This window comes from Lactuca saligna, chromosome 7 (assembly GCF_052625555.1).
Source record: "Lactuca saligna cultivar CGN05327 chromosome 7, ASM5262555v1, whole genome shotgun sequence".
Lineage (NCBI taxonomy): Eukaryota > Viridiplantae > Streptophyta > Magnoliopsida > Asterales > Asteraceae > Lactuca > Lactuca saligna.
Window position 1 is genome coordinate 17315853 of NC_136423.1, and position 11714 is coordinate 17327566.

General features: G+C 31.8%; 1 protein-coding gene and 1 pseudogene across 1 annotated transcript; one reads left to right on the plus strand and one right to left on the minus strand.

The window, feature by feature from the left end:
* The first annotated feature begins 3376 nt into the window (after positions 1 to 3376).
* Positions 3377 to 4112, plus strand: LOC145006710 (cytosolic sulfotransferase 17-like; annotated as a pseudogene).
* Positions 4113 to 5863: 1751 nt separating this feature from the next.
* LOC145004507 (receptor-like serine/threonine-protein kinase SD1-8) lies at positions 5864 to 11344 on the minus strand. The gene is made up of 7 exons (XM_078963440.1): positions 9899 to 11344; positions 8179 to 8346; positions 7765 to 7958; positions 7295 to 7505; positions 6968 to 7205; positions 6396 to 6546; positions 5864 to 6320 (listed from the first exon to the last, which is right to left on the minus strand). Exons 1-7 carry the CDS (start codon positions 11283 to 11285, stop codon positions 6012 to 6014), a joined length of 2658 nt encoding a protein of 885 aa, XP_078819566.1. The 5' UTR covers positions 11286 to 11344; the 3' UTR covers positions 5864 to 6011.
* Between the last annotated feature and the right edge of the window lie 370 nt (positions 11345 to 11714).

Sequence of the window (11714 nt, forward strand, 5' to 3'; positions counted from 1 at the left end):
ATCCTCAATTTGGCTATAGTAATCCAAGGAGCTTGAGATTACCTAGACTTTTCTTAATTGTTGAAATGGCTAGAGAAGCTCATAACAATTTCCTTAGTCAAAGTCACTAATTCCAAATAGCATGTAATTAGTGAAAGTCAACTAGCATTAAGAACCAAAAAGTCACCAAATCCAAGAGGGGTCAAATGCTTTCACCACCATGTTGGAGGAAATGTTTTTATGATTGTGTGAAGCAAAAACAACACAAAAATCATTTGTTGCTTGCTAATTTGAGGATCCTTTACTTAATCAAGAAATTAGCCAACTAATCACCACAAACACATTTAAACTCATGAACTAAAACATACAAGTAATGATAAGATGTTAAAACACAAAACATTTCCATAAAGATTTAAGAACATGTTCATGGATTCTTCAACATTCAACAAAAGTTCAAAGGATTAACCAAAAGTCAACCAAGATTAGCTTAGCCAAGCATGGCTAAACCCAAAGAAACAAAGTTAGAGAAATTTGTACCAAACATTAAGCAAGAATCAAGAGGTAAAAATATGATGTTCTTCAAGGGTTCTTGGCCTTCAAAAGTCTCCAAAACTCCAGAGAGAATCTTCAAAAATCGGATGTCCAAGAGTATGCAAAAGATGGGCACCAACCTTCCTCAAATAGCTCAAAAGAAGAATTTTCGAAACTGCCCCTGCAGGAGGTTGCGCGACCCGTGTGCTCTTGCGCGGGTGGGTTGCGCGGGTGGTCCCTGGATGTAGCATCTTTGAGGTTTTGGGCCTCCATAGCTTAGCCCACTTGGCCCAGATCGAATCCAATCACCTCCTAGCCCATTTTCTTTAAGTTTTTCTTCATTTTAAGCCCAATTTGACCTCTCCAAATCCTCCAAAGCTCGTGAACTCGCCCGATTAATAATTTACGTACGCTTGAATATTCCCCCGCATCTTGCAAATTTAAAGTTTATTTCTCTCCAAGTCTTCAAATAATCATCAAGATCACTCCATGCATCATCTCCACTACCCATCAAGCCCAACGTCATTTTTGTCTACCACATCTCATCGCCTCCTATACGTCCCGAACACTCCCGCTCCGCTAGACCCGAAAACCTGCAATTATGCTCACAAGATTCGAGAGTACCCGAAATAGTCATAAAATAACAAAAAGGAAAATATGCATGGAAATTATCTAAATTATGAATGAAATATGCTAAAATAAACTATAAAAAGAAGTAAATAAAATGAAGCTATCACATACAGTGCACCATCAATCTATCGTATTCAAGTTTACCATCAGCAAATCATGTACAATGGTTTCTGAACATCATTTATTACGCTAGGTTAAGAAGAAAGAATTAAGTGATGGATCGATCTAATACTCACATTTAGAATCAAGAAAAAATTGAACAAACAATAAAATATAAGAAGACCAGATTAAAGAACGGGCCTGGATAAACAACAAATTGGAGGTAGAAGCATACCATGAGTAACGATAAAGGAGGCAAGAAGAGAAGGAAGCAACATCGTTTACGGTTCGTTTCCAGTGGGAGGCGGACGAAGGAGACGCATCCAATGGTGGTGACATCTAGGGTTGTAGATCGAGAAAATAGGAAATATAAGTAGTCAGCATATCGGATACCTATTTACAAGCGGAGTATATTGTTGATTGATTCCTGATTTTCAGGAACAAAATTGGAGTGCAGTGACGAAATAATAGACAAATTGAATTGCGGAGTATATTGTTATTTGATTCCTGATTTTGAAGTGAATGGCATTTACTTCGACCTGAATAAAAGAAGCGGGGAAACTCTATTTTGGGGGTCTGGGAGAGTGACACGTGGCCAAATTCTACTTATTTATTAGGATAGGGGATGTTTAAATATGGAAATATGTTCATATATGAATATATATGCTCATATATGAACATATATTAAAAAACAATGAACATTGAGAAAAGTTGGAGAAGATGAAAAATATTCAAAATCGTTATATGTCAAAATTGGTTCTATGGTTATTCAAAATCATCAATTGCATATAATTCCTTAAACAAATATAAATTATCTTATAATCAATCACCATATCTTCCTTCATTATCATTGTTCTCTTCATGTACTTAATCCTTAAATAATTCAATATTTGGTATATTGCGCCAACCATGTGCACCAAAAAGCCAAAAAAATCTATAAGATTCATGTCATAAGCATTTTAAAAGACAGGCGACATGCATAAAGCAAACCATTAAGGATCATAAACTCTTAAAACTGAATACACAAACCAGTTACTTTGAAATTGAATGAAAAACGAAACTAAAGCAAACAATTAAAGCTTTAATTAAAGTATTCATAGCTTGCTTTAAGAGATGAAGTATGTCCTTGATCAATAATATGAATTTGGTTGTCTTCTCTTTCTAATTACCTTTTTCACCATATCAAAACCCAAAACCCTCACAAGAATTTGACTACATTATGCAAATATATCATACCTTTAAACGAAATCATATTAAAAAGGTGGAAAGCAAGGTCAAGCATAACAATGGATAATTTGATTGTGGTGGGTGTTGGTAACTTGGTATCTAATAACGGGGGTGAAGGCGTGTAGCATACAAGAAGATGACTAGAACAATTGGTGGCTATGTTTAAGAATAATGATTGAGATGACGTGTTGTAGATAGTATATGAGTCCTTGCATATAATATGTCTAATTTTAATGGTGTACTTTTTAATTTAATGACTGAAAATGGAACTTCTCTCTCAAGTCAAATGAAAACTTAAAACAACATCAGAATCTAATAACTTTTATCGATGAAATGGGCATTCATTATTATATTAAAAACTTCAAATATAAAAACAATTTACTCACAAGAACTCCTCCATCATATGCACATACATATTTTTTTGAAAATGTGGACATATGCATATTTGGCATGTGTATTTGCCATATGCATGTAAACTTTTACATGTGCATATGTCATATGCACATATGTATTTTGCATATTTTTGAATTGTACGTCGGAATAATGAAGGGGTGGTAAACTAGTTGTTCCATATTTTTTTTTGTCTAACACGATACAAAAAAAATTATTTTTTCTCAACAGAATACGTCAAGACACGATAGTTTGTTTATTTGTTTGTTTTTTTTTTTTCATTAAGACGAATACGACTTAATAAAAACACAATAACATAACAAAAATAACAAAATAATAATTTATATAATGTCATACATAATTTCTTGTAAAAACATAAGTTAAACACAACAAACACACGGCAAAAAAGTAACTTAAAACAATATAAAATTGTACTAAATTTACACAAATTTTGAACACGAGTTTTTTATACACAAACACGACATTAAACTCATCACTTGATCAAATAAGACACAACCTAGCTTAAAGATCTTATGTTTACCCCCTCCAAACTCCTCTATTACAAGGTCTTCGACCATCATCTTCATCGCATCAGACCCCATGGTGTATTTCCTTCCCTTAATGCTCACATCTTTCTTGACTATCCAAGTAAGTTTTACAATCACCCTTCCTCTCGACTATTCGCCACACACTTTGCTCATGACTTGTTGCCGACCTCAATAACATCACCCTCGTTGGCATTTAAGTTTCTGTACGTTTGTTGGGATCCTAAAGACATTAATTTCAAGTGGAATATCATGAGCAAATTTAAGTCAAAGGAACTTACATCCATTTATTTTAATGAAGCATATGATATTTTCTGCAACGGGGTCTCCAAATACGAACCATATTAGGACCATGTGTTGGGGTACTGGAAAGCAAGCCAAAAATCACCTAAGAAGGTCTTGTTCTTGAAGTATGAGGATATCAAGATGGAACCATCTATGGAGCTGAAGAAGTTGGTGGCATTCATGGGAATGCCTTATATGATGGGCGGAAGAGGAGGGATGGGTGGTGGAAGAGATTGTGAATTGTAGTTTTGAGAATTTTGAGTAATCTTTAGGTGAAAAAAGACAATGTTCAAAAGTTTAGGGCTCAAGTAGTATTGGTGAATCAAACTTTTTTTTAAGAAAGAAAAGGTGGAAGATTGGAAAATTACTTTGACGAAGGAGACGAGAGAATTGATTGATACAACCATTGAAACCCGAAGGGTTTAGTGTTAGCACATGTCTCACCCAAAAAGCTTAATCATAATATTTAAAATTTATGTTTTATCTAATAGATGGTTTGGTTGATTTGGAAAACCCATAATTAGTTAAACAAGAAAAACACTTAAAAAAAAAAAAAAAAAACCATGTATGATGTTAAATTAGTTATTTAGAATGGGATTAAACATAGTTCTTTCCAGATGAAAGGAATCTATTATTTACATTTTAATTATTATTTTCATAAGAAGCGTTGATTGTTTCAATCGAACTCTTTGGAATCTTTTTAACGTTCTTATGCTAAACTTACTTTTTATTTAAACATATATATATATATATATATATATATATATATATATATATATATATATATATATATATATATATATATATATATATATATATATATATATATATATATATATATATATATATATATATATATATATATATATATATATAGGGAAAAGTGAATATACCCTTAAGGGTATAAAAACTTAGGTACCCAAACTCACCATAATACGTCATTTTGTTTGATATATTTATTATAATGTTCTTCAACTTCAATCCTTAACTTGATTTACTTTCAAGATTTTCAAAATTTCATTATTATCTACCTCTTACATCACATCTTTTTGATGAATATCAATTAGACTATATATATTATAGTTGAAAATGAAAATTATGTAAAAGGAAAATAAATGTGAAATTTATAAAAATCTTTGAATGATATCAAGTTAGAAGTTGAATTATACGAACATTAGACAATTACAATGTATATATATATGATACAAAACGACGTAATATGATGAGTTTGAGTACCTAAGCTTATATACCCTTAAGGGTATATTCACTTTTCCCATATATATATATATATATATATATATATATATATATATATATATATATATATATATATATATATATATATATATATATATATATATACTGCCGTGACTACTCATTTCATTAAGACATTTTTGTCAAAACGTAAACAAAGATGCTTTGCATTAACTTGAGTGCATTATTGGGTTTGTCTTGAGCTGAATTCGTATACTATTGATATTGTCTTTTTTGTCATATGAAAAACAAAAAAGAAAGATGGACACAATCAAAACAAATCACGTTAAAAAGCAGATTACATTGTTCAGCTCCTCATACAATGTACGATTTCTTATACAGTTAGGTTAAATTCGACTAATTAGAAAAAAAAAAAAAATTAGATCATGCGATTGTATTAATAAATTAAATTAAGAACACAAGTTATTTTTTGTTACAGGGTTTTTTTTTTTCATTTTATGTAAATAGTTACCGACTTCTTATTATTTTATTTAAATATATAATCATGATTTTTATAAATAGGACTTTTTAGAAGATTTATTTAAATCGAAACTTTAAAGACAGCCTATATTATAAAATGCAAACTTAAAGCAAAATTATGATGTTTTTAAAGTGGAAGGACCATTTTTGTAATTTTGTCTTAATTTAGTTATATCGGTCACGAAACTGATACAATGTGTCGTAGAAAGAAAGTGGTACACTGGTAGGTATTGCGTGGGTCCAATTCTCTAAAACATTCAAGACCACTACATAAAATGCATTGATAAAACGTTTTTTTTATATGCTTCGGATTATATAAAATTTAATAATCATACTATTAATATTTTTATATTCATAATAAAGTATATTCTTACTGTAAATATTAGTGTAAATGGGCAGACCCACTATGTAGCACGGATTATCTTCTAAAATTTTCCATCAAATGTAAATAAATAAATTTATTGAAATCCGACAAAAATATTCACAAATGTTGACAAAATCATCTCTCAAAAAAGAATAATGGAAAAATAATAATTAAAAAAAAAAAAGACGGAAAAACACAATGTACAATGATGGTTAACCTAGTTTCGGCTACCTACCATCTAGTATAGTGACAGTGATTTCGTTTATTGACATTGATTCGTCTTGTTTACTCGAGGATTCTATTTCAAAATGTCTTTTTCCAAGACTGAATCCAGGGTATTTTGGTTGAGGCAATTGTATAGTGTCACTGCTCAACATTAACATTACTTTTGACATAGTAGGTCTATCTTCTGCCTGTTCTTGAACACATAATAATCCGATTTGTATGCATCTCAATACTTCATCGTTTGAAAATTCAGCACCTATGGATTCATCAAGTAGTTCTAAAGCCTTTCCTTCTTTCCATAGCTTCCATGTCTAAAAAAATATTATTGTTTGGTTAAAATTACAATAATATGAAAGTATAGGGACCTAAATATAATTAAAACTTACATGTCCAAGAAGGTTAAGTTGGTTGCTTGCATAGTAAAATCCTCGGTTCTTTTGACCGCTCACAATCTCTAACACCAAAACACCAAAACTAAAAACATCTGATTTTATCGAGAAAAGTCCATCCATTGCATATTCAGGTGCCATGTAACCACTGCAAATATATTTAAGTAAAAGGGTTAATAACATTTTTGGTACATGAGTGTAGTTGATTTTTTGCAATCTTAGTCCAAAAAAGTTTTCTTTTGCAAGTTTTGTACTTATTTAAGGTTTTTGAAACGTTTTCGGTCTTTGTTACAAGTAAAATGACTACTATTGGTCTCTGAGTTAGCATGTTTTTTTTGCAATTTTGGTCTCATAAGAAGTATTATTTTACTCGGATTAGGGACCAAAAGCATTATAAAAATCTCAAATAAGGACCAAAGTTGAAAAAGAAATATTTCGGGACCATAATTGAAAATTCAACTATGCTTAGGGACCAAAAATGTAATTTACTCTAAGCAGAATAATAACAAAACATTTTATAAAAGGTAAAAAAAAATCAAATGTAAAAGTACAATGGTATTTATACTTACTGTGTCCCAACCACTTTCTTTGTTTCCGCTTCTGTTTGATCACTCCCAAAAATACGCGCCATACCAAAATCCGATATTTTTGGGTTCATTTCTTTATCTAATAAAATATTACTCGCTTTAAGATCACGATGAATGATCCTAAATCTTGAATCTTGATGAAGATAAAGGAGCCCACGAGCGATCCCACATACGATATTGAATCGCATTTGCCAATTAAGTTGTGAGCTTTTTTCTGTATCTGTAACAAATTTTGAAGAAAAAAAAACATGTTAAATTTAATAAAACTCGAAAAAGGTTATAAAAACACAAATACCTCAAGAAACTTACTAAAAAGAAACGTATTGAGACTTTTGTTTTCCATGTACTCGTAAATCAACAATTTTTCTTCGACCTCAATGCAACAACCTAGTAATCGTACGAGGTTTCTATGTTGAAGCTTTGCAATTAATCGAACCTCGTTTTTAAGTTCTTCAATCCCTTGACCCGATGTTCTTGAGAGCCTTTTTACAGCTACAACTTCACCTTCCGTTAAAATACCCTGATTAATATACAATATTTTAAAGGTTAAACACAATATATAACAATGTACTTCCATTAATTTTCTATTGGAATAAGCTACCTAATTAAATCAGTATTATTCATATACAACACAATTTCACGACCATAGATGGGTAAATTTCAAAATACAATGTCATAATAAGAAAAGAACTTACATTATAATGCTATAATTTGGTAGATTATTAAAAGTACAATATCTTAATATGAAAATAATGTAAATAGTATCATGTATTTTTTACCTTATAAACGCATCCGAATCCACCTTGGCCGAGTTTATTTGTGTTAGAGAAGTTGTTTGTAGCAATAACCAAAGTTGTAAAATCAAATAATGGTAATTCGAGGTCTTCATTTGTGGTTTCACCAGAATAATCTTTTCTACTTGGAACAATAATCCCGTCATTCATCAAAAAATCTTGACTTCTCTCATGTGGACCTATATCGATATCAGGATAATATTAAGATTGAATCTATTTTGACTTTACGAAAGTCAAAACAAATCTTTTCTTATATTCAAATTTTACTACGAAAATAAAAAGTTTGCTAGCTGAAAATGATTACGGTGGTAGACGTTTATGTAAATTAATGTAATCATGAATGATTTTGAATTCTCAATTATCAACTAAGATGTTTGACTTTTGAAAAGTCAAAATTACCTTTTCGAATCGTCTTTGATTTCTTCAAAGGTCGCATTTTTCGCCTTAGGTAAAAGAGTATCAATAAAATTATTAATACCGCGGAAATACTGCATGTAATGGCGACAATTTTGACCACATTATTGCTGGAGCCATTTTCAGTAGTACTTGATGAAGTCGGTGATTGATCTGTATCCTCAAAAACAAACAAATCGTGATTATTGTCTAGCTACTTACTATAATAAATTATGCTATTTAAATTGTCACGTATTTTTTATAAAAAGAATCATGTATCTCTCTCAAACAATCATGCATCTCGTTGTAAAAAAGAAGAAAAAAACAAGTTTCATGTGACATTTGACGGAGTCTCTCTATGCCGAGTGACTTTTGAGGTCTTGTTTGCCTAAAGTCTACAACTACAATCCAACAACCAGATCTTAATATAAGGTTTTTTTTGGGTAGATTATAATTATATAATTTAGAATTGCACCCAAGTAGAAACAAGTTAAGTTGATCATTTATTTATTATTAGATCATAAAAGTCATCACCATTATAGAAAAATCATTTCCAAAAATGTTTGATAAAATAGGTGTAGTTAGAATCTGAAAATCGTAACTTTTGAAATATATAAAATGACACCTGTAGTAGATAAATTGGTAAATTGTTTAGTGTTTGAAAGAGTGATTTTTATTATAGTTCTTTAATACTTTTTGAAAAAAAAAAGTATAATTAAATTTCAAGAAACATGAAAAAGAAAACCTTTTGTTTAGGAGCTCTTAGAAAATAAAGTTTGAAAACAAAAAGTAATGTGATCGTATTGGAACCACTTGTTAGTGAATATGCAAAAATGGGTCAAAAAGTACACAGGTTCAAAGATAATGGGCTGACTAGAACCTTTTAGAAGAGTATAGATAAAGTAGTAAAAGTCGAAACTTTATGGACCAAATATGTAACTTTCCTCGCTTTATCTTGTTACGAAAAGAATCACGCAACGCAATCACCATTCACGGAGAAAACGAAAAGGGTTTGCTTAAGACGCTTTCACATGTAAAACCGGCAGAAATCAAAATTTAGTCAAAAACTACAATTATTGTCCTATCTACTTATACTTTGTGAATCATAAGTTGTACATTCGAAAGTGGAATATACTTTAGTAAAGTATTAACATTTGGTGTCTCCCATATATTTTTCTTAAATTTAATCTTAAAGTCTATTTATAGAAGTAGTTTTATATAAAAAGAATTAATACAGTATTATAATTTGAATAAATATAACTACCATAGAAAATAGTTGTATATCCCTTTGAACCATTCATGCAATCATATACCATTTTAAAATGAAAAATATTTTTTAGTTCGGTTAACACATCTCCAAAGTTGATTTTTTTGAAAGAACTTCCAACCCAAGTCATATTATATCCATGTTACTTGTCTTTCGCTTTCTTTTTTTGAAAAAATAGAAAACTCCAAAATCTTGACACTTTCATAAAACATACATATTAATCATAAAAAAACCTAATTTAAAGACTTATGTTTTAACGATTTAATTATGGACCATTGAAGAGTTCTGTATAATATTTTATCTATACGATTGAATGTATTTCCTTTTTAGCTAATTTTTATTTGGTTAATACTTGGCTTTGTGAATTAACTAATTGTTTTTTCATACAATGACAACTTGTACAGTACAAGTCGTTAATGCATAAACCGAAGAATTTTAGGTTTGTGGTTAGAAACATACCCGAATCAGAAGCTGCAACTCTAACGTAAAGATCTTGTCCACTACCTTCAGAATCAGCATACTGCCTCATATCAACGAGATTCAATTCCCAAATCACACAACCCGACCCGCCATCAGTGATATCCGTATTAGCATAAGCAGTACAATTGCAGTTCCTTTTGCAAAGCTCACGACACTCGCTCAAATTCATCGTCTGATTAACAATGGCTTTTGAACTCTCTGGTAATTTCATGTTCTTCAATGGCAGAAATCCGTCTGACCCGCAATCCAAATCGGTGGTCCGAATACACCCGTCTGACCCATCTCGTAAATCCCATGCTTGTTTGTTTTTCGGCTCGAATCCCTTCATACATTTGCAGACCTGCGGAGAATTGGAATCACAAACGCCAAATGGACCACATTGCTGATAATAATCGCATTGATCACGGGGAGCGAACCAGTATTCACTCCATGTTTTTGATGATTCGACCCATGTGAATCGCTGGAGTTGACCCGAAGAACTCATGATCAATCGAGAATCAATAGAACTATTCAGCATTTCAAACGAATAAGTAATCTCATCGGAATTATACTCGAATTTGAAGTTGATTACAACCGCCGATTTCATCTCTGGTACGCCGCTAAACCTTCTCCCATTCCACGGCCCACTCCGATAGGTTTCCGTTCCTTTTTTCGATAAAATAACCTCCGGGAAACCGTCGGTATCCATTTTAAAAGTAAAATCACCGGAACCCGGATCGGAGTTGGTCTTCCACGACTGTAGAAATCGATTTACTCCGGTATCCGCGTTCCACCCGAGCTTCATCTCCGGTAACAGAGTATCCGTTGGATTATCGAAGCTTTGCCAAATATAATTCTCCGGGTCATCATCGTTTTCACCACGAAGAACAAAATTACCGTTGTCCAGAAGCTGGGCCACTGTGTTCACCACCGGAACAGATTGTTTCGATGACCAGACGGCGGTTTCGGCTTCATTTAAAACTACTATGTTCCTGTCGTCGCCGATTGTTAATTTCCCGGAAGATGTAGTAATGGGGTTGTCTCTGTTAGCTACCCAAACAATCGTTCTTGGCTCAATTTGCTTGTACCAAATGCCTATATACAAATTATTGCTTGTATTGAAGAAACCCAACTCGAAAACGTCACCATTAGAGACTAGAGTTTGATTGATGGTGAGGGATTCTGTGGGTGTTACGGTGTCAATGGCCAGAGAGAGAAAAGGGAAGAAGAAGAAGAAGAGAGAGAATGTGATGGTGGCACGACAATGGAGGTTTTTCATTTTTGAGAGAGAAATTTTATTCCCCCAATCTTTATTTGGTTCATTGAATCGGGGTTTTGGGATTTTTGTTGATTTTGTTCCTGTCAATGTGATTTTGGCTCCCATCATTCAAAGAATTTCTTGGTAGAAAAGGAATAATGAAGTGTTAGTTGACCTTAATTTTCTTCGTTCATTGTTGGGTAGGTCTTGATTTTGTTTCTATTATAAAAAGATTATATTGAAGCTTGAAATTTCAAAAAGATCACGACAGGTTACATGCGAAAACGACATAAAAAAATAATAAACTATTGATTACGTGTGAAATTGTTGGTGTATATGCTTATATGTTAGTAAGAGTTATATTGTTACATTTTTGAATACTAGATGGCCAGATTTGACGATACAGTGTTGGAGAAAGAAATATAATAATAGTGGTTTGTATTTTTATTTTAAAAATATTTCACAACATCAATATCATGAGGGGGCAATGAGTTCTTTTCTCATTCTCCAGGGTTCTCAAAACAGATTCTTTGATCACCGGGTTTGCGTGACTCAAAA

Excerpts from the sequence above, each read along its gene's own strand:
- LOC145004507 (XM_078963440.1), bottom strand. The coding sequence starts at position 11,285 with ATGATGGGAGCCAAAATCACATTGACAGGAACAAAATCAACAAAAATC. Across the intron at positions 7,959-8,178 it reads ATCAAAGACGATTCGAAAAG|GTCCACATGAGAGAAGTCAA; the intron begins GTAATTTTGACT and ends ATATCGATATAG. Across the intron at positions 6,321-6,395 it reads AACTTAACCTTCTTGGACAT|ACATGGAAGCTATGGAAAGA; the intron begins GTAAGTTTTAAT and ends ATATTTTTTTAG.